We start from the raw sequence: 25,368 nt of genomic DNA on the forward strand, positions 1-25,368 counted from the left end.
TCATATCGACAATAAAGTGGCTCCGACAAAACTGTTATATTATTTAAAACATACGGATTTAATATTCTCTTTATATGGCCCACTTGATATTTCAAAATATCAAATTCCAGAATTATCGGTTCAACCATTTCGTAGTCCATAAAATTCAATTCCATATTTACCTTTAGCCCCACATAACCCCTTTTTTTAGAAAAATCTCTTTTCTACACAAATTGTTAAACCTTTTCGTAAGATCTTATGGGATTGGAATATATATTTTCAATAAAATAGTATTATTTTGTCCAAAAACCATTGATAGCTTAAGATTGTGAGGGTTATTCGATCATAAAAACATATGTAGGTATTGTTTGCATTTTTTGTTTTATTTGCCAACATGTTGGCAAAGGTATTGTTCTTATGTATCCATTACCATATTAATAAATAGCAAAGTTCCATCTAAAGTTATGTATAATGTTTTTAAAATCGGAACAAGACCATTCTTAAAGAAAAGAAGTAGATCCTCTTAAACAGTTCACAAATCTCTAGAGCTGCGAAAGGCAGAGAGTATACAATTTTCTCTCTGACTGGTTGTGTTTATTTTGTATACATGTGTGAACATTGGACTTAGGACAATCGAAATGTATTGTCCCTTTTTTACTTCCACAGGTGTCAAAATCTATATATATAAAATTCTAACGTTACTGACTGACTGACTGATTGACTGATTCATCATCGCACAGCCTAAACGGTTAAAGCTAAAGAGCTGAAATTTGGACAGGGGGTTGGTCTCCCACCAAATAGATCCACTAAGACGGGATTTTTGGAAATTCGAATGTTTAGGGGGTAAAAAAGGGTAAAAACGGGTAAAATCGGTAACCTCATATCTCCTAAACTAGAAAAGATACAAAAATAGTTTAAAGCTTATCGTCGTTCATTTAAAAAATAAGCGGACAGGTGTCTGGTACTTTTTTCAATTTCGGCCCCTTTAGGGAATAAACGGGTAAAAACTGTAATTTTGGTACTTTTTTTGCACCCCATGTATCTTTTAAACCAGTGAACATTCAAACAATATTTTTGACTCCTTCATAACTTGACGAAAAAATAAAAATATAAATTTAGTACTTTTTGGTTATTCGGATGTTTAAGGGGTGAAAATTGTACCTATTTTTGGCACTTTTTTCATAAAACATTGATTTTGGTTTATTAACTTATACATATATAAATACGTAATAACGGGCTCCCACTACGATGTTGCAACATTTTGGAATAGAATTTTTATTTCGTTAATGAAATTAAGCATGTAGAGCCCGGAGTAAATGAGAATCTATAAAAGGGGACTTTTTGGTACTTTTTCGTTCTTCAAAAGGTACTTTTTTAATTTCCTATAATATTGAACCTAGAAACATGAAATTAAGTATGTAGAGGATGGATTAAGTGAGAACCTATAAAAGGGGACTTTCGGTACTTTTTCGTTCTTCAAAAGGTACTTTTTGGATTTCTGTATAATATTGAACCTAGAAAAATGAAATTAAGCATGTAGAGCCCAGAGTAAATGAGAATCTATAAAAGGAGACTTTTTGGTACTGTTTCGTTCTACAAAAGATACTTTTTGAGTTTTCTATAAAATTTAACCTAGAAACATGAAACTAAGCATGTAGAGCCCGGTGTAAATGAAAATCTATAAAAGGGGACTTTTCGTTCATCAAAAGGTACTTTTTGAATTTTTTATAATATTGAACCTAGAAACATGAAATTAAGTATGTAGAGCCTGGATTAAGTGAGAACATATAAAAGGGGACTGTTTGAAACCTTTTCGTTCTTCAAAAGGTACTTTTTGGATTTTTGTATAATATTGAACCTAGAAACGTGAAATTAAGCATGTAGAGCCTGGATTAAGTGAGGACCTATAAAAGGGGACTTTTTGGTACTTTTCCGTTCTTTAAAAGGTACATTTTGAATTTTCTATAATATTGAACCTAGAAACATGAAATTAAGCTTTTAGAGCCTGAATTAAGTGAGAAACTATAAAAGGGCACTTTTTGGTATTTTTTCGGTCTTCAAAAGGTACTTTTTGTGCTTTTTATAATATTGATCCTAGAAACATGAAATTAAGCATGTGGAGTCCGGAGTTAATTAGAATCTTTAAAAGCAATCAGGGACTTGAGTAAATGAAAATTTAAACTGGAATATTTTCTGGTACTTTTTGAATTTTCTATAATATTGATCTTAGGAACATGAAATTAAATAAAATAGGTCCTTTGGTACTTTTTCGTACTTCACTGGTACTGGTACTTTTAGAAATAAATTTTAAAATATTGAATATATAAACATAAAATTAAACACGCAGTATCCCAATTGAACGAAAATTGAAAAAGCATACTCTGGTACTTTTATGTTCTTTTACTAATACTTTTCGAATTTTCTATAATATTGAACCTAAAAACATTAAATTGGACATGTAGCTTCCTGATTGTATAAAAATCTTTATGCGATTTTTTTTGGTTTCTGGTTGAAAATTAAACATGCGTCATCCTAATTTAATGAAAATGTATAAAAAGGCACTGTCTGGTACTTTTTCGTTCTTCAATTGTTTTTTCTAATTTTCTGTAATATTGAGACTAGAATCATAAAATCAAACTTAAAGAGTTCTCTAAAAGGGGAATTTTTGATATTGCAGATATATATACATTTACAATAATGATATTTATTTTATTCCATTACGATGAGGGTAGCGAAGCACACTGGGTATAGCTAGTCACTATATATTTCTGCTCAAACATCACTAACAACATAACAAACGACGTTGTGATCAGTCACATCAGAACTACAGGGATATTTTAAATATCTGTGTGTGGTTTAACTTTTTCATACAATGATTTTATTTGTTGTCTAAACATCATCGACATACATACCTAAATGCGACAACATAGTCTTGTTGTCACATACTTATTAATATCCCAGCAATAAAGTTAATATTTAAAAGCAAAAACCCTAAAAATATTATCAATGCTGTTTCATGGAATAAACTCAGATGAAGCATTTCGGCTGGATCGACAAGATGCAGCGCAAAACACTTAACTCTTAGATGGCCTTAAAATAATTGTATCATGGAGATGAAAAGGATAGAAGCTAATTTCCAGACGGTAACCATTCCGCACTTTTGTGGAAAATATCCACAAGCAATAAATTCCATATATTAAACTTTCCACGAGATATCGAGTTTTCTCGATAAATTCTCTAAATGCTAAGGGCTCCAACGAGGAAAGATATTCACTTTTTTACTGATAGCAAGCTGCAAACAAATTCCTGACAGGTGCGTTGACTACATCAAGATTCGTCCTACAATATCTGGCGTTCATAAGTAGGATCCTTACGCATTTAATAGCCGCACCCGTGTGTTGTTTCGAGAATTCAATACGTCCCAGTGTAGCTAATGAGTTTGCAAAAACAGTAGTCTCAATGTCCGATATAGATTGTTCCCACGACAATTGGATCTCCGCTCCGGAACGACCCGATTCTTAATCGGCCCAAGATCGTCAACTCAGCAACAGGTGAAAGTTTTTTACCGTTACTGTAAACTTGGAAACCATGCGAAAAACCTTAGTTTGACATCTATGGAAGTTATCATGACTAACTAGAAGACATTAATTTGACGATCTGTCCGAACTATAAATCTAAATAAATCTCTTTAGCACTGACTGTACACTACCACTATTATCCTTATATACCATTAAGAACATTTATGTCATTACAATAGAACTTTATATTTCACTGTTTCCCTTTTTCTTAAAATATCTTTAAAACTATGACAGATAGCCTACATGAATTTACGTTACTTTAACATTGTTTTCTTTGTTGGGATGCTGCCACAACATAAACCGCAATATATCGTGCTAAATTTAATATTTAATATATTATTACAGATTTTTTCCAAAGTATTATATTAAAACGAACTTGACACATTATGCGGTTGTGTCAAGTAAGTGTAAAATTTTTTTTATATGCACTTGTCGCCTGATCTATAGATAAATATGAGTAGTGACAAATATCTATAGCAAGTTTTATTTTTTGTTATAGGGAGGGTATTAAGCGAGAGAGGAAAAGGACAGTTTTTTATTTCAAAACCGTTTAATTTTGAAGAAATATGTATATTAAGTGGTTGTCTAATCTAGGTAGTTAGTTAGTTAGTTTGAAAGAAGGATGTATACACATCAAATACACCTAGGCCACTATCGGGCCTGTTGTGCGCTTCTTAACCAGACTAGAACACTAACCTTAACCTTTACCAGACTAGAACACTAACCACTAACCGACCGGAGGCCACCTTGCCTAATCGAAAAATGTTGTCAGAAAATTTTTTACAATAATGTAAACTCACAATTTTGTCTGACAATATTGTCAGATAAAGCTTTGTTATATTATTGTCGGACTATTAATTAATAGCAAAATTGTAAAAAATCTGACAATTGTATCAACATACCTTGTTTCATGTGACAGACGTTGTCAAATCATTTTATATTGTCAGATGAGCAAGTGTTAATAAATGACAAAGTGAAAAAGCAAAATAATGTAAACAGACTGCTAAGGCGGCAAAAATAATTTCTGACAATTCTGTCTACTGGGTGTACTGAAAATGTATTGTCTGACAATATTGTCAGAAAAGAATCGTGCAATGTATTGAAAGATTTTCTGACAAAAACATTGCAACCGTGTGAACTAACAATCTTGAAAGCAATATTTTATTGTTAGTACATTGCTAGTTCTGACAATATTTCTATATCTGACAATGATGTATACATAGTTTTAGAACAGAGAAAGGCTTACTCTCTGCCTTATATAGTTTTGTTTGAGCATATGTACATACGAAATAGAGACTACAAGAGAGCTTTTTGCGTTTTGCTGCTTTAGCTACATTTTTCCTTGAAGTGAATACCATTAATGTGTATAAGAAAACATAGAAATTTGTTTTGCATATTGTAGAACTAAAACTAAATTCAACATTTAAAGCAAAATATTAAACTAATGTTAAAAAGTGTAACAATTTGGTTTATATTGGTACAATTTCCAACATAATAATACACTTCCGCTAGATAATAATGATGACAACTAACCCCTTTATAAAACAAAACAAACAATTTAACAAATGGTAACTTGACAAAATAACAATTTAAAACCATAGAAAGAGATGTTTATAGAGATCGAGTTCAACAATAATTTAAACAATTTATCAAACTAACATGAAATTTAGTTACAAAAGGTTTTAATTAACACGATTAAAATCTTGTAATCAAAACCTAAACATTTGATTGACAAGGAAATACTTTTCTAAAATTTGATAACTGTTCTATTCATTCTATGAATTTGATATTCTTATATATGTTTTCTATTTATTGAAAACTTTCACTAATAATTCATAATTATTTATGATATTTATGCTTTTAAAATGAACCTTTTTACAAGCGATAACATGTGTAAACATGACTAAACACGTACAACATATCAACATAAAATAACGTTAATTTGAAAAAATAAAACATATTCTTATAGGAAAATTAATTCCAAAATTTTGAAATTGAAACCCTTAAATCACTCTAAGAGTAACACAACTAGCCAAAAGAAAGAAATACCTTGCTACAGAAATGTGTGTCAAGATTGATAAGGTTTTCTTTTTATTCTTTAAAAAAAAGAAAGAAATCAACAAATAATATTTAATATAAATAGAAGAAAATAAAAACTGTTATCAAATGACAAATATAGAAATTCCATCAATCAAAATTACGTATTTTCAACAAACACACCCACCAAAAAGTAAGCAAAGCAGACAAAAAGTTTTTCTTTTTTAAACTTTAAAATTTTGAAAAAAAAAACAAAGTCTAATCAGATAGCGCCTTAAGTTCTAAGAAAATAATGCTTGAGTAGAAATTAAAAATGCATTTTTTGGGGGAAAACAACAACAAAAAGGTGAAGACGATGACAAATTTGATTGTGTTGACACGCAGGCACTTAAAATATCAAATGTCACACGTACTATACTAATGATACCTTAGTTCAAGTTGTTTAATCTCTTATATTTAATTCAAAATATCACCAACAACAACATTTTAGCTAATTTATTGGAAAATTTGGGAAAAAATTTGTTTTATTTTGGTCGTGTGTTAAAAACATCTAATTAAAAATCATTAAAATTCTAAAATGTAAAATTAATTTCAACACATTTATTTGCTTTTAAAATTGTCAAACAAAAATGTTTTGTTTTATTTATTTTCCATTAATTATCAGGAGCTACATTTTGAATGCCCTTGTATTTTAATAAAATTGGATTAGCTATTCCTAATTGGAAATTTTATAATTTATAACCTGTTGTCAGAGTTTTAAATGTTAACAAGTAAAAATCAGTCAGTTGTCACCGATGTATTATAATGACCTTTAACTTTGATTAATAAGCCAGTTTAATTATTAATACATACCAGAGAAGACTTGAAATCTAGAAGAGATTGACTATAATTTTGGCTCACAGTCTCCGGCTTTATTAGGTAGCTAAGAACTTCCAAAAGAATAACATTTATCACTACTTCAAAATTAGCAATTAATGATTTTTTTAAACTTCTGTAGAAGTGATGCTTAATGACTTCCGAAGAAGCGAAAATAGTTCAATTTTTTCTATGATAAATATATTCTTTCGTTCTTACTTTTTTGTGAGATAAAAAATTTTATTTTCGGGTTTCTGTTTTATTACTTTTCTTAATATTACATAGACCATTTAAAAAATAAAAAAATGCACATTATCCATACATGAATTACATAGGACTACTAAACGGATCATATATCTTGTGAATTCTAGAAGAAACCCACTTTTAATGATGTACTCCTAATAAGAAATATGTTGTCTATTCGATTTCTCAACTAAAATAGGTCAGATTACATGGAACATGGTCCGAACACTTAAAGGCAAATTTAAAATTAATTCTCTATAATTTCGTCAATATTGTGAATTCTATGGTTCCAAACAGGTACTTTTATTTGATCCGTTAATTACATATTGCAATTATTTTTCTCCGTTTAAATAACTGCTGTAGGAACTATCATGAATTCCCATCAAATGTCAATATAATGATCTGCTAAAGACAGGACATTTCAGATTCAATATACAACTGACTTTCGGCCTAGTTATGTTGGAGTTGAGAGCCTCAATAAACATACATATATCAGGCGGTCAACGATAAGCAATTTATCTCAGATTTGTGTACCAGCCATATTGATAGCATCGAAAATATCTGTAAACAAAGAGATTAAACTCATCAGAAGATGCGATCAAAGTCGTGAGAAAGTTCTGTCTGTTTAAATAACATTCTAGTCTGCCACGACTATAAACTGATGATGTGAAATGTATCTTGAACGATTTCATAAAGGATCACTTCCTAACCTGATCCGCAGTACTTTGTCCTGGCTGGTCAGTTGGTTGAGGCTACTTCGGGATATACATACTGGCTGTGCAATAAGTTTCTATTACCGTACCTAGTTTCTACGAGCGGTACATCCCACATAACAAGGCTTTGGATTAATAAAATGTTGGAATTGAACTTATAAAACAAAGATTGGTATTGGAGTGAAATGTAACATCGGATACTTGTATCTGATAAATGATAGGGATCCTGAGTTGTATCTGTTGATATTTCGGAAGAATGAATGGAGTAATGGTTGAAGTGTCAGTGGAGTAGTTTGAGATGTTGTAAAGTTGTAATAACTTAATCCTTAATTTATATAGGGCATAACATTCCTCATAACATCATTTGTATGTTTTCACCTGATGTTGGGTCCACGGCTCTACCTAGTGATTGCCTTGAGGTGAGCCTTTAGATGATGAGAATTTTTGTAGGTACATGGCATTCCTCATAGTATCAATAGTAAGTTTTCGTCTCATGTTGTGGTTGTCATTTCATTTGTCGAGGCTGGATTGAGCTTGACTCATTCCCCATTGTGTATACAATGTCAAGAGATTGGATAGCTCGAGTATTTGAGCAATGTTCATGTATACTGGACTGGATATTATATATACACAAATTGCCACCTGTGTGTAAGATACAAAATAGGGCGGTAGTGGATTGGAAAGAAGCAGGTGTTCACGAAAAGTACTTCGACATTCAGTCCAAACTGACGAGACAAAATCCCATAAAAAATAGTCTGAACACAAAGATCATAAAACATCGTCGTAACCGTAATACTAGGAAAATAGTCTGCTAATCTTTTGACTTTATTCTGATCTAGATATGAACTTAACATAATGATTCTTGGAAAAAATATTGTTAAATGGTAATATAGACAAGTTTTTCATACTTCTTAAAACAGAAAACTTTTGAAAATTGTATAAATATTTATTTCCAGAAAGTTTTTATTTGGTACAACTAAAGACATACAATTAAGATTTCTATAAATAAGTTTTAAAGAATGTTATCAATATTCAACTTAATTAGTTTGAAAACCCTTGGAGGTCATATTATTGATTAAATAAACTAGATTTTTAGTAGAATATCACGAAAAAAAAATAGTCATGACGACACAAATTATTGATTAAAATCAAATGTTTGTAACTATTAATTAGTTAAAAAGTTTTTTTTCGGTTTACATTGTCAATACCTTTAGAATTCAACCGTTTTTGGTTCTTTTACGCTCTTTGTTATAGTTTTTAACAAATATTGATTTTTTCTTATTATTTTATAAGAAAAAACCTACTGGTTATATTATCTTAAAGAATTATCAACCTAAATTTTAAAATTAGTCTATTTCCCTCCATTTTAATTTGTATTTTGTTACAAACTTAAACTTGACACTATTTGTTACTTTTTTGATCCAAATCACCATCAACATCCATCCATTGGATGCCATTGACATTCATTTAATTATTCTAAAGATATTTGAATTTGTATCTTGTTTGTATCTTGCATGAATATCTATCTAATGGACTGTGTGTTGCACTAGATTATTTTCTTTGATACGACTGCATTTTGTGTCAGAGGAACAAATTTTTTTTTAGTTTTTGTTTTTTTTTTCTTCGACTGACTACAAAATTGTTGTGAAAACTAAATTCTAAAATTTCTTTTATTTATGGGTTTAGGCTTTTTATTAAGTTTTTTTTTTTTGGAAAAATGTTTATCGATTTGAATTAGTTTTAGTAAAAAATTATTTAAATTTGAAGGAAAACACACTAAATATGTAAAAAATTTAGTTAAAATATTTATGTTTTTAAATGCTTAATAAAGCGGGAGGGGAGGGTCTTTTAATATGGAACAAACGTTTTACTTTATTATCGGTTTATCTCTGACTTATAAGAACTAATTGTATTTCATTAGATATAACGAATTTAAATTCTTCTTTATCCATTGATTGTATTGGAAAATTTTATTAAACTTTTAAATAATTTAACACAAAGTTGTTAATTTCTTTCTTAAATATTTTGGTATTTTTTTTAAATAAAATTTTATAAATTAGCAAAATTGTTAAATTCTTTAATTCAACCAAAACATTTCGAAATTATTTAAACAAAACCAAAAATTTCTCTCCCTACAATAAGTATTTCAAACAGCTGATTAAGATTATAAGGTAAACATATCAATATATTTCATTACAATAAAAATTAATGACACTTGAAATTTGTTTTAATTTTAAACTTAATATTTAATCTCAAAAAAAATCCCCTTAAACATAAAAAAAGTATTTTTGTTTTTACTGATAATGTTTACAAAATTAAAACAAAAACAAAATTAGAATTGAGTATTATTTGTTAAAGTTTAAGATAAGAATCTTAACTGTCGCAATATTTATTAACCCAATATTGGTAATAGCATTAAATAAAGTGAAAAAATAGGCCACGTGTCATTTCATAGATTTACTGGAAAATGAGTTGTATTTGAACTGTGTTATTTTGAAATCGTATTATAAAACACTAAATTGACAGCTGATAAGAAATACTAGAAATTGAATTAAAAAATTTCCTTATTTATTATTTAAGCTTAACTTGAAATGCAGGAAATAGTCTTCAAGTAATATTATTAATTTCTTTCATAATTATTGAAAATATAACTTATTAATGTTATATTCGGATGAATGACGAAGTGCTTTAAGTGGACACCTGACATGTTGATCTTATTTCAGGGTGGTCTTTTTCAACCAATTTGTAAGCATCTGTGACGGCCCCATTATGCTTCTTATACGCCGGTGGGATCTTAAGTGTATGGAATTTACGATCCAGCACTTTGATCAAGTACTTGAACTATCTAATCTCTGATCATTGATGCTCCGTTTACAACCACACAGATGGGATATTCCCTGTTGAGTCGACAACAGCACCTAGACCCTTACCGGTAGACCGAAGAACGAATCCATCAAATAAGTTTACGGTATTTGTTCTTACTCAATGAGAACACACTGTGGCAAATCTGGTATGAACAGAGCTTTTTTTGAACATACCTGGACAAAGAAGGAAAAAAATGGTCTCACTTTTAACCCAACACATTAGGGTATCTGTTGTCATAGACAACCGCACCGAACTTACACCGAAATAAAAATTTTACCGTACAACAGTGTTTTAATTGCAAATCACTCTTCCCACGAATTTGGGTCAAAACCACGGAGACTACGTGGATCCCGAAGGAACCTTAAAGAACTAGATTATGTGAACCTCTAGTTCGACACCATGTCAAATATTTCCAAGAAATGTCCGAGTAGTGAAATAACAGAACTAGTTTATAGACTAGAGGTTTTGGCAGTACCTCTTTTTCCCGGGATTATAATAACACCAAGGTGGGGTCTGTCGTCAAGGTAACATGGTAACATCTGAACTAATTGCCGGAATGTAAATCTACTAAGTAACTGCTGACTAACTAACTATCTAACCAACTAACTAATTAACTAAACAGGATTGATCTAAAAGTAAGGGAATTGATTTGAAGCCAGGAGAACTTGAAAGTAGATTTCACCTCTATGAAATCAATACACTTAGGGCTATTCTTTAGGTGAAGCGCTAGTTTAAGCGCCCAATGGAGGTGGTTTAAACTTGAGCAAGAAAAAAGTGTAAACAGCTGATGGAAAAAATAATAATACTATTTTTTATTAAAATAATCATTGAAATGAAATCAATCATCGATTACTATAGACTTGACAATATATATTTTTTAGTTATTCATTAATTTTCATATTACATTTACAATTTCTTCTTCTTTTTTTTATAAACATGCATTGTTTTTATAACAAACAGTGACGTTTTATGTTGTTTTGTATAACAACACTGCGAAGTTGAATCTTGTATTCAAAAACATCAGAATCAATTTATATTTAGATTAACTAATCCGATAATTAATTGACATTTGATTACCAACTCAAAAACCCGCTCTTAATCGTTACGTTGAATTATTGAAGCGGAACACATTTTATATAAAGTCTGACCTCAAACCCACGACAATCAAACATTTGTTCTAAACGGACCTTGTCATTCTGAAAAAATAACTATAGGCAAACAACAGCATTAAAGTGCAAACTTTGTCCCATCTCGGCACATTTTGTTTCGATCGATAAAAGAGGCTTCACTTTAAAACAGTACATCTCAAAATAGTTTGATTCGTTTTTAAAATTTAATAACAATGGAAAAAAGTCATATTTAAAAGCCATGATACACAATTGTCAGATCTTACAACGTTGTCAGTAGAATGTTCAAAACCCGTCAAGGTAACAGAAAATGTCTAATAATCGTCTGAACTTACAATTTTTCTTTTGAAATTTAGACATTTTCTGCACATTTTACTGCCAACGTTGTAAGATCTAACAACCGTGTATACATAGCATAACAATAACATTATTTTGAATAAATTTATATTATATAAATCACTTTACACTATCATATCGGGGTTTTACAGCAGAAATACTCGTGTCAAATGTGCGAATCATTTTTGCAGATAATAAATTTCACTTGTTTTCAAAAGTTTAGTCATATAAGATGAGAAAAAAATACACTACGTTATCATCAAGGTACTTATGTGACTAAACAATTCAAAACTTATTTATGTCACATTCAAAATAACGTTACTCTAATCTTTAAATGACTCAGTACCTTGTCTACCTTGGTTCTCTTATAATATTTAATAAATTTATTTGTTAATAAATAATGATAAAAAGAAATTAATAAAATTGCCTCACGTGAAAATTTATAACTATAAAAAAGTATTGTGAAGCTATAATTAAAATTTTCTAAAAATATTGTAGTTAAAAAACTTGAAAAAAGACAATTAAATATCTATGTTTTAGTAATGAGTATCGGAATCTTTTATATCTGATAAAGAGAACTGACAACAATACTAACAATAAGAAGAAGCATCTGCCAAAACAGAAGCTACACTTGACTCAGTTTTTTTTAACAGAAGAGAGCAAGTAGAAAAGAAAAATAAATAAAACTACTTAATAAAAGCTTTTTTTCAAACTTATACCATTATAAATAAACAATTTTTTTATTTTTTATTAAACAAAAAGCAATAGTATCGACAAAACAAAATGTAAACAAAATAAACACAACACAATACAATACACTCTCCCTCTCAAATGAGTCAGAAAACGTCATCAATTTTTGGTGAGTTGTTTGTTTTTATTCGGTTTGTTTTATTTCGTTGTTTAATAGTTTTTTGTTTAAACAATAAAAAAAACGTTAAAAAATGTATAATTTGTATACAGTTATCTAATAACTTTTAAACACAATAATAAAATATTAACAAAATTATTTATGATTTTTTAATTATGTATTTATTACTTTTATTTAAAGATTAAACATTTGCATAAGGTTGCCATATTTATAACGATTACCCCTATAAAAATTTATTTTGATAGCAATAAATATTTTCCATTATATTACAAAATCAATTGTTTATTACATATTTGCTGATTTAATTTATTAAGTTATTTTTTAGTTTTTATTTTATTTATTTTTTTTTTTGCAACGCACCCACTTCATAATTTTAACACACGCTGCGTTCATTCACCTGCTGCTTTCATAAATATTCTGTAGGTTGTTGGAAAAAAATTTACAGAAATTGCATTTATGGATTATGACACCATTTATGAATTTCTGAAATCGTTGCACTTTCTTTTTTGGTGATGGTTTTTGTAATTTATATGAGACTTTAAAAGAAATGCGTGTTCACATCCCAGCAAAATATGTACTTACCCGGTAAGTAGGCAAGTAATATTGGAGAAAAGTGTAAGTAGTTACTTTTCGCGTGAATAACTACTTATTTTTGTTGAACGATAAGCAAAAAATAACTGGTTACAAATCTCATTACCCGACTTTTCCGAACTTAAAACTGGTTTTACAGTTATTTCTATACATTACTTGATAACGACAAGTCCTTATTAAGTAATGTATAAAATAACTACATTACCTACAATACTCATTACAAAAATTTTAAAATATTTTACTGGGATGTTACCTACACCAATCATATAATCAAGTCCAGTTTGTAGTCTGCACTGCTCATTTGTCTAGTCTATAGCCAAGTCTATACTCTAATCTATAATCTAGTCTATAATTTAGTCTATAGTCTAGTCTATAGTCTAGTCTATAGTCTAGTCTATAGTCTAGTCAATAGTCTAGTCTATAGTCTAGTCTATAGTCTAGTCTGTAGTCTAGTCTATAGTCTAGACTATAGTCTAGACTATAGTCTAGTCTATAGTCTAGTCTATAGTCTAGTCTATAGTCTAGTCTATAGTCTAGTCTATAGTCTAGTCTATAGTATAGTCTATAGTCTATTCTATAGTCTATTCTATAGTCTAGTCTATAATCTAGTCTATAGTCTAGTCTGTAGTCTAATTTCTAGTCTTGGGAATAGTCTTGCCTATAGTCTTGTCTATAGTATAGTCTATAGTCAAAAAAGTCGACATCGACTTTTAGACTTTTTTCGACAAATAGTCGATTCTTCAAATATTTTAAAATCGATTTATATTACCCTTAATCTGTTTTCGGAGATATCGGTATGAAGGACCGATATTTTTAATACTTAATAAATTTAAAAAATTTCTCCTGATCTCTTCATAGTTGAGCCCTATCATACCTACATACTTTTGTCGGTCTACGATCAATAGATTTAAATTGTTACAAACGAAATTAGGAAAATTTTAAAATTTTTGGTTGATGGTCACAAAAAATCTCGCAACAATCAATAGTTATATTCATCTTTGGATATTTGTCATATATATTTTTAATACAAAATAAATGTTATTTCTCGTTGTTGACCTCTATGGACTGCACAAATGTATTTTTTAATTGTTTTGTTTTTTTTTTTAGAATTCTAAAATACCAGATAATATGTTAAAAATAAATAAGAGTGGGACGAAATTGTCAAACAAATTCTATATGCAATTTATTTTCGTTTTTTATGCAAATTTCTTTTGTCTTTATTTTAAAGAATTTTTAAAAAGTCCAAGACTACATGACAAACAAAGAAAGAAATGTTTGTTACATATTCACCTTTGATATTGAAGATATAAACAGATAAAAAGTTTTAAAAAAAGGTAATTCAGATTATAACTACCTTATGCAAAAACGATTATTAAAGTAAACAATTGATTAATGAACACTTTTTCCATTTAAAAACAGATTTTACTAACCGCTGTAAAAATAAGTTAAAAATCAGAAAATCGGTCTTAAGGATTTGTTGTTAATGTTCATATAATCCTCCCTTAAGCATTATCTATGTATGTTCTTTATATCTATTTATAGAGCAATTTTGAAAAAATCGTGTATAATTAACACAAAATTATATAGAAAAATTGCTCAAAAGCGATAAGAATTATGCTGAAAAGCACGTGTTATTTTTTGGCTTCTTATCATAGATTTACAATCATTTGTTTAGCTTTGAAATTACATATTTATTTCATATATAATACAGATAAATATCGTTATCTAATCGTTAGCAAACCATTAATTCCAAAAAATTCAATTAGTCATGGTAATTCTAACTGTTGAGATTTTACTAAAAATAGAATAGATAGTAAATATAGATTGCAGTTATTGCAGATATAGTAAATTTAATTCAATAGCATTTTCGCAATTTTAAAATTTTAATCAGCAATACGAATTGTGCCAAAATTTCCATCTCTGGCTTCTGCTAAAAATTGTAATAATAGTAGTAATAATTAACGACAATTAAAGGTTGTTTTACATGATGTTTAGATAATGTCAAACAAAACAAAAATAACTGTAGAAAATATGTACACGTATTTATAAAATATTTTCGGTTTAAACAAATAATTTACTAAAAACGTAAATAATAAACGCAAAACGAGTAATCAACATTCTTTATGTGTACACTCTACACCGATGGAAAAACATTATACAATGGATCATTAAGCAAAAACTCTCTTAATACGATTTTGATACACGGTTGTCAGATCTTACAACGTCTGTCTAACAATCGTGTGAACTTACACTTTTTGCTTTAAAACTTTGGCTGAAAATTTTCTAACAATGTTGCAAGACAAAATTTGTAAGTTGATACGGTTGTTAGACATTTTTTGAATATTTTTCTGACAACATCTTGTCATATCATACAACGTCTGTCTGAACTTACACTTTTTTTGCTTTAAAACTTTTGCTGAAAATTTTGCCATACAAAATTTGTAAGTTGACACGGTTGTTAGAGATTTTTCGAATATTTTTCTGACAAAATTGTAAGATCTAACAACCGTGTATACATATATTGTCTGTCTGAACTTACACTTTATGATTTAAAACTTTGGCAGAAAAATCTTTAACAATGTTGCAAGACAAAATTTGTAAGTTGACACGGTTGTTAGACATTTTTGAAATATTTTTCTGACAACATTGTAAGATCTAACAGCCGTGTATACATATGCTATGAATAATTCTGCGCCGATATTTTGAATTGTATGTATCTTATAAAACTCAGTTATATTAAAATTCTTAACAACTGAGTCCAAACTCTTTTAATATGACTTTGGTACTAAAAGCTGTAATACACGGTAGTCAGATCTTACAACGTCTGTCTATAACAATTTTGCATAACAAAATTTGTAAGGTAACACGGTGGTTAGACAATTTTTGAATATTTTTCTGACAACATTGTAAGATCTAACGACTGTGTATACAAATCTTGTCAGATCTTACAACATCTGTCTAAAAGTGAACTTACACTTTTTGTTTTAAAAGTTGTCGGACATTTTCTGACAACATTGTAAGATGTAACAACCGTGTATACATATGCTATGGATAATTCTGCACCGATATTGATAAGATTTTCTTATTTGACCTGTATGTATCTTATAAAACTCAGTTATGATGAAATTATTGACAACTGATTCGAAAATCGTTTAATACGATTTGGTACTTAAAGCTATGATAAACGGTTGTCACATTTAACAACGTTCTCAGTAAGATAATTTCAAACAATGTTGCAAGACAAAATTTGTAAATTAACAAGGTTATTATACATTTTTTTTTTTATTTTTTGGACAACATTGTAAGATGTAACAATCTTGTATACGTAGCTATTCTATGGCTAAATTCCACACCAATTTTGATAAGAATGTGTAATGTTAATCTTATAAAACTCAAAAATTCTTGACAACTGAATACAAAGATAGTCCTAGGTATTTAAAACATCTGGACAGATTGAAAAATTACTTCTGAATCTATGTTATAATTTAAGATTGATATATGACAATCATTTTTTTGGTGTTACAACCCCAATATGTTTCTCTTAAAAAGTATTGTAGGGTATATAAATCTCATTCAACAGAGAGTAAATGAGCGAGAATGGAGTTTTTTTTTGCATACAAATGTGATGACTGTTTGAATAACCAGTTTTAGAGTTATTTAAAGAACTTTCGGAGAGTGTTGAGTATTTAAAAACCAGTTAATGGCATTGAAAACAATTAAAGTATTTGTGTACTTGTAAATGTTTGTTTTTACCCTAGGTGCGTGTGAAATTGTGTGGTGTTACCACTCTTCCGTATAAATGATGACACAATAAGAGCTTTTTACTTGGGAATTAACAACAACTGGATATTTTCGATTTAACATATATGAAAACAAGTAAGAAGTTATAGTCGGGCGACGTCGACCATATATGTGATGTGGTTTTCATAATGAAGCATTTAAGTTGAGTTTTACCTTGCCTCAGATATACTAAAGCCATTTACTGTTAATAAAACTGTGGATATTAAAGTAAAATTTTGATGGGGGCTTTTTAGAGGTCTATAATTAAAAAGTTTATCAGGGTCATCAAGACTAGTATAGAACTTGGTTTTGCAGCTTTTTGTCGAGATACGAGTATATTAAGCATAATTATGAACTTAAAATCTTTATTTGGCGGGTTCAATTCTATGGGGCCTAGGTGATGGACCGATGTTAACCATTTCAATAGGCTTTGTCTACAATACCATAAAATATAATGTACAAAATTTCATTGAATTATCTCCAAAATTACGACCTGTAGTTTGATTACAATGTTTACAAGCTCTTTTTGGGGGGTACAGTTGTATGGGGGTTAGGTGAAATAATTGACCGATCTTAACCAGTTCTAATAGGGTTAGTCCCTGGGACAATAGAAGATCATGTACCAAATTTCAAATAATTATCTTCAAAATTGCGGCCTGTAGTTTGATTACAAGGTTTACATGGACGGACAGAGCTAAATCGACTCAGGAAATTATTCTAAGCCGATTGGTATACTTTAAGGTGGGTATAGGACCAATATTATTGTGCGTTACAAACATCAGCACAAGCCCAATATACCCTCCCCACTAAAGTGGTGTAGGGTATAATGAAGTTAAAATATAAAATAGGTTTTTAGACTTTATATTCAAGTTATTTTCCATTTTAAGACTAAAAAGCCGACATTTTTACAGCAATATAATTGCAATGTTTACACAAGCTAGAGGAAGTTAAACAGACATCGTTAAATCAACTGAGACCAATTTCATGAGAAATATATAAAAGAATTTTTGGGCATTTTTTAGCATTACAAAAAAACAAAACAATCTGGTAACCAAGTCATACAAATTAATGATACTTTTTAAACACAAACTTGACTGGCTGACATACTAAGCCCCTGATACAATCACTGAAAATAAAACTGTGTAGTAATTTTCAACAAAACAATACAATAAATATTTTCACTTATGTCCCTCAAAATTTAAAACATTTATTTAACTTTGATTTTAAGAAATTATTTCAATTATTTTCACACTTACCGCACAATAATATCAACACATCTAGGCCAACTCGATAGAGAATACGTTTATTTGTTTCCATTTTTATAAATATTTCACTATTGCTGTTGTTGTTGTTATTGTTTAAATGTTGTTGGTGCTGATGGCTGCTGCTTAAATGAACTTCAATATTATTGTTATTATGATTAGAAATGGCCACCGTTGTAGAAGCCAAATTTATGGGATCCGTTAACGAGGAAGTTAAATTATTACGGACCGACGAGGGGTTACGCGTTTGGTAATTATTAAACGTAGTAGAAGATGAAGGCGTTAATGGGGGAGACGTTTGTTGTAGCGAATTAATGTTGTATCTATCGTCGGGCCGACGCAGCGGTGTTGTTTCACTCGCAGACGATTCGTTACTCATTTGTAAGCTGTTTTCAAAACAACGTGTTTGCAAAAAAAACCAAATAAAAAACTTTTTTTCTCCCCACTTAAAGAGAGCCAAGTACACAGATAGTGAGCTCCACACACAAAAAGAGGAGCAAATACAAAAAAGCTTTTTTTCTGTTTTTATTTATGAATGTTGTTTTTTTTATAATTCTTCAATATTTTTTTTATTTTTATGACTTTGAACTTGATAGAGCAAACGAGAGACCAATAGAGAGTTTAGTGCTTTGAGAACTAAACGCGGGGGGAAATTGTAATAGTGATAAATAAGCTTTTTTTACGTTATTTTCATTTAATGTTTACTTTTTTCACTTTTTGTTATGGTTTAAAAATTTATTGTTTATTTTGTTGTCACTTTAAGAAAAACTATCTAAAAAGTAAACTTTTTGTAAAAATACTCAAATCTTTAGTTATTCAGCTGTTTTGTTGTCAAATTTTATGCTTGAAGTGAATCATCATTTTAGACATCAGGTAGAATGATTTTGTCAAAGGATTCCTAAAATAAAGAATAAGAAAAAAGGAATAGATTATTTATTTGATTACATTTTCTTGTTAATATTCAGGGTTGGGATTTTTATTTTATTGATTGTTTTCATTTCGTAATTTAAAAATAATTTATGAATACCAAGTAAATCCCAGCCCTGTTGGCAGATTCTTAAATTTATAATTATAATTAAACCCTACGCCACTATATATAAAAGTTTTATAGTTGAAACAACGACTTTCTTAGGACAAAACCATTATTTGATTATTATAAAGTCGATTTAAAGAATTCTACCTAAAGTGTACCAATCGATTCAGAATCGTTTTCTACATCGATTCTGCAACGATTCATAATCGTAGTTATATCCTACACTATATGTACATTAAAGTAGGATTCTATAGGTAAAGCAAAAAGTCGACTTTTCAACTTTTGTATATTTGAAACTTTTATCTTACTAAATAGGGGAGGTTCCTTTGAGATCCACGTATTAGCTGTGGTTTAAACCCAAATTCGCATGCAGAGAATGTTGCTTTAAGGACTGTGTCATATACATATGTCTGGATTTTCATGCCGGCGGCGTTGCCATCCTAACAGAAGTTACTGGGTGATATGGCAAAGCAACTTATGATGGATTCCTGAACCTGGTGTTTATTGTATGAGAATGGAACAGAATGTAAAACAGAAATTGTAGGAAACTGTTCCCCCGCTGGCATGTTATTGCAATATCCGGGTGTAAAGAGGTGCCACCACTACCTCTAGTCTGCCGGGACTATAAACAGCTGATGTCAAATGTATCCTCGGCCTTTCCCTAGAATGATTTGGCATGGGGTCGAACCAGGATACTGGCACTACTGGTGGCGCAGGACTTATCCTGACTGTTCAGTTGGCTAAGGTTCCTTCGAGATCCACGTAGTAGCTGTGGTTTAAACCCAAATTCGCGTGCACAGAATGTGGGTTTAGGGACTGTGTCATATATATCTGGATTCTCTTCACGGCGCCGTTGCCATCCTAACAGATGTTACTGGGTGATATGGCAAAGAAACTTATGCTTGATTCCTGAAGCCGGTCTTTATGGCATGAGAATGGAACAGGTGTAAGTTGGTGAACGATCGGGAAAGTCTCCTCTGCCTTACAGGGGACTAGTACTGATTTAATATACCTCTTACTTCAGTGAAGTTCCCTGGTGCTGTTACCTTCTCATCAGGATGTGCATATATTGTTTCATTCTACGCAACTGATATATCCTATGCCATATATGTCTGGATTTCCTTCCCAGTGCTGTGGCCATCCCAACAGATGTTACTGGGTGATATGACAGAGCAACATATGCTGGATTCCTGAATGGAACTGATGTAAGTTGGTGAACGATCGGGAAAGTCTCCTCTGCACGACTGAAGGCTAGTACTCTGCTGCTGTTGCCTTCTCAACAGGATGTATATAGTTTCATTATATGCGACACCACTCAACTTGTTCGGGCAATTTTTGAGTTTGAATAGACTTCGGAAAGTTCTACATCCTTTGTTACATTATCTCGACATAAAGGGGTTTCCTAAATTATTGGCTGGGTATATTAAACTACCAACTACGTCTCTTGGTGCTGTTGCCAATACAACAGAACCATCTTAGTAGTGTAGTGCACGAGCTTCAAGAGGTTAAGGAATGCACTATAATGAATAATTAGTACGGTATATCCGTAAGATTAATTTCAGCTAATGTAAGGATCGCCCTGCTGTTGGCTTTAGACCATTGATTGCTTTTTCCTTATCGGAGTATGTATTGGCATTGATCCCAGTAGTCAAGTAGAACGTTGTGGGAGAGCAATAAAATTCTATGCTCTGACTTCAACGAAAGTAAGTCGAGAAGATTCGCCAAGTGAGAGTAGTTCCTTATAGATTTCAATCCAAAACTTTTTATAGGTTCAAAACTATTTTGTCTACTATTGTATTAATAAAATTAATAATTATTTCCGAGTTCTAGATCTGCTTGTGGGAATCAAAATACTATCATAAAGATGTAATCGTTTTAATAGGTTTTGAACGCCAAAGGTCTATTTTGTTCTCTTTTTAGGCTGATATTTTTTCTAATTGTAATTTAAATTTTTTATATTTTTTTATTTCTTAACTTCAGAGGCGTTACCCCATTGAATTAAAGATATCCGAGTTTTACTACTTTGTTAAGTAAGTGTCAATCTAAACTTCACTCCTCTAAAATCCCAACATTTAAAATATAATTTAAAAATACATTAAACATTTTTTAAAACTTTAAATTTAATTCTTTCAATATTTTGATTTATTACCTTTTCGAATCAACAGGGTCATTTTTAAGAAATTATTTCTATTAAAATCCACTTTTAAGCAATTCATTTAACATTAACTGTCAATCATAATGATTATTATTTGTTTGTTGTTTTTCTCTTATAAAGCTTGAACAAAAAAAGTGAATCAGTTTTAAATTAAGCAACTTCTTAATGTCTGTCTGCACTACGTCTATAAGTCTGACACTTAAATAATGTGTGACCCACGTTAGAGATAAATAAAACAGAAGTGAAGAATGAGCGGACAAATAAATAATAGTTGCATTCACACAATTCATAATGAGTTTTGGGTGCATTATTGATTTTTTACTTTTAGAATAAGAATAAATAAACAACAACAAACACACACACACTTGGTTAAACAACAAAAACAACAATGATGATGAATGAATGAAGTGAATGAGTGAAAAGTCAGGCCCATTTCCAAGTTGATTCTTTCATTTAGTATTTCACGGTTAATTTACACCTCACTTGTTGATTGAATGAGTGAATGAATGAATGGAAGACTAAATGAATGAATAAGCTTTTTATTCAGTTTTCTATACTATTGTCTATCAGCGGATTATCAATCAAGCGTTTTTTTACTGCTTGTATCAATAGTAATACATTTTTCCATATAATTCATTTTATTTTTGTATAATATTCGCCTTGTTTAAATAATCTTGATTAATGCGTATTAATCCAAATCGTTTGTCATGCACTGACTTACTAATGACAGAAATTGAAAAACTTTTTTTTTTTTTTTTGATTGTCATGTTTCTCAGGACTAAGGTTAAAGTTTTTGTTGAAAAAAATATTTCGAGGCTTATATACTATAATTTGAGGCTTCTTGCATCGGATAGGGGAAACAAAAGTCGAAAGTTGCACGATCGGCAAGTGATTATTTTTTGAACGGAATACCAAGCCCGCATAGATCACTGCTTTGGTTTCTCATAAGCCAGCGAAACGATATAAAATATTTCTCTTGGTTTCTCTGGCATCATGTTGTTAAGCCGGGAGAAACCATACATGCCCTAATCTCGAAAAGACGCAAGATCCCCGCTTTACTCTTCAGATTGGTATTGAGTTAACTCTATTGGATAAAATACTTGGGCATCATGTTGGAGTCTGAACTATCATGGAATCTGAATGTCTAAGCTAAAGCTTTTAAGATATCTATCGTTGTTTATACGTGTAGGAGAGTCATTAGGAAGTTCTAATTTTCGATAGAACTGAAGCGAACTTTTGCTCCAATGATCACTGGTGTGAGTAGGACAATTTCGAGGCCCTTTTGTACTCATCCTAATCTATTACTAGAAAATATTAAGAACAATTGACCCTGAACTCAACAGATGGACTCTTAACGCTAAATGCGCCCTTAAATCTAACCATATTAAACTTACACTTATATTGGGAAATACTACTTAGATCCTTAGCAACATAGACGCTCCTGACAAGTATCTCACACTCATACTAACGAACGATTCAGTTATTTAAATAAATCGCTCAAATTATATACTTTTTGGATTCATGTCTTCAAAAGGTATACAAGGCAGATTTTATATACCCTGTTATGATAAAATTCTGAGTTTCACAAGATGAAACTAAATGAGGTGCAATAGGATATATAGCGTGAATATCCGAAAATGTGCGTTAAGCAAATCTAGTATTTACACAACTTCCAAGCTTATCGGAGGCCTTGACGGCCTTATCTCACGGTGGTCTTTTTCATCCACTGGGTAGACTTGAGAACGGTTTACCATCGCCCCTTTGTTTTTTTTTTATACATTGGCTTTGACCGGTCCATGCACAAGTACTTTGCTGGAGTACTCGATCTATCTAATCTCTGACCATTGGTTGGCCTCTGTTGATTCGACAACAGTACCTAGACACGTAACCGGTGACAGAAATACGATCCATCAATAAGCCGAAGACATTGTTCTTACTCACAGGGACACTCTGTGGTAATTCTGATATAAACATAGTATACTCTGAACATATCTGAACAAGGAAGGAAAATTCAATGGTATCATATGTATATGGTACCTTTTATCCATCATCATTCAACCCAGCACACATCTCATACATACGACACATTCATAAGAGAAAACATACGACACATTCATTAGGTAGACGGGTGGGGTAAGGCCCGCCGAACCTCACATTCTACCCGTACCATATACAATTAACACCAACTAATTTCCAACTCTTCGTCACACAGTCACTCCTCTGTGGGGTATCTGTTGTTTTTGTCAACAGCACCAAACTTATCCCGAAATATTGACGTGCATCAGTCTTTTAAGCGTCACTTACTCTCACCGCGAATTTGGATTTAAACCACAGCCACTATGTAGATCCCGTAGGAACCTCATGCCACCCATAGTACCAGATTATGCAAGTATTAAGCCAAGCAGTAGACTGTAACCAATTTTTCAGTCCCGGACAGACTGGAGGTATTGGCCACCTATTTATACCCCGAGATTGCAATAACACCAAGGCGGAGGTCTCGCCAAGGTAACATGACCCCGGGGGGACTTAATGGAGAATATCGGACGTCTATTGTTGCAATGACGAATCTTTAAAAACTAGAACTTCTGCGGAACTCACAAATGTCAAAAAAAATAGATTACCGCCTACACGTGGAGGAAATCGGAGTAAATGTTGACGTTTCTCTTCCTGTGCTAAAAATCTTTAGTACAACGAGTATTTCGTATAGTATTACGTACAGATGGTCATCACTGACAACTTGCCAAGCAGCTGTTGATTTTTTTGGAGCGAGGAAGAGACTATTGTCTATGTTCCAATCTATTAGAACGGCACATCGCATGTATCTAGATTTGATATAAATGAAATAGGACCGTTTGTTCATGCCTCAGTGTAGTTAAGTTCCTTAACAAATATGGTAGACATGAAATGTCCTGTGTGTTGGTACCAAAAATAGGGGCGGCTCATGGACCTAAGAGAGTCAACATTTATGTCGAATCATAAACCTAACATATGCGCCTCTCGTTTATGTCCTTTCATGTTTTCAATTGATTAATGTATGGAAATTGTGAAAATAATGTTGGGCATCTACGAGTAATATTCAAAGTTTTATCTATCGATTCTAAGGTTCTTAATTAAATTCAGCCTGTTCTTTCTCTTATTCACGATCATTTTACTCTTTGTAAATAAAATTTATTGGAATAGCCACAACTGGATTCAATGTTTTTAAACATCTGTTTATAATTTAAAATCGTTTATTATTACAATCCAACAAGTTTATAAGTTAATTAATACATTACTATATGTTTAATAAAACTTCAGAATTACAAAGAAAGAGTCTAATTACAGAAATCAATTACAATGTTCAAAGAACTTCATTAGTAGTAAATCTTAATATAATCAAAGAATTTAATAACATGTTCATGTTTTTTTTTAATCTTTTTTTAAGAAAAATTATACGATCTCGCTTAACGAGAACTAAACAAACGTCTGAGTGTTTAAATAACTTAAGACTAATGGAAAGTCAACAGAATATTTTAAAAAAATAGAAAAACTAAATACTTCTGCTTGACCACAAATATTGATTTTATTCACTGGCGTCCGTTAAAATCAAACAAATCAGACATTTTTGCATCGATCAAATAAATACGATCCCAAGCAAATAAGAACTTAAAAAAACAATTTATTTCTTCATTAGTTTCAAACAAAAGTTTGCCAACTGTTGTTGCCTGCTGCCAAACACGTGCTGCGCCTGAACAGCGATTGAGTGAGTGAACTTCATGTTCATGTGGTTCCGTTGTTGCATGTGAGTTGCATGCGGTTTCCGTTCCGTACAAAATAGAAAAAAAACTCAGATGCGATTCTTATCATTCTTACTTAACTTTAACAGATGAAAATGAAACTAAAACCTTAAACGTATGCGTTTTGAATGTAGAAAATGAATGAGCAAAAAATATATAAACTTATTTCA

General features: G+C 30.8%; 1 protein-coding gene across 2 annotated transcripts in view; it reads right to left on the reverse strand.

The window, feature by feature from the left end:
* Positions 1–19,132, reverse strand: part of LOC111674576 (putative phosphatidate phosphatase) — a 56,057-nt gene extending 36,925 nt beyond the window's left edge. For both annotated transcript variants that reach the window (XM_023435221.2, XM_046954433.1), the window contains exon 1: positions 18,229–19,132. In XM_023435221.2, the coding sequence (XP_023290989.2) occupies positions 18,229–18,613 (385 nt within the window). In that variant the 5' untranslated portion in view covers positions 18,614–19,132. The remainder of the gene's footprint in view (positions 1–18,228) is intronic.
* Between the last annotated feature and the right edge of the window lie 6,236 nt (positions 19,133–25,368).

The sequence above is a fragment of the Lucilia cuprina genome, chromosome 6 (genome assembly GCF_022045245.1).
Source record: "Lucilia cuprina isolate Lc7/37 chromosome 6, ASM2204524v1, whole genome shotgun sequence".
Lineage (NCBI taxonomy): Eukaryota > Metazoa > Arthropoda > Insecta > Diptera > Calliphoridae > Lucilia > Lucilia cuprina.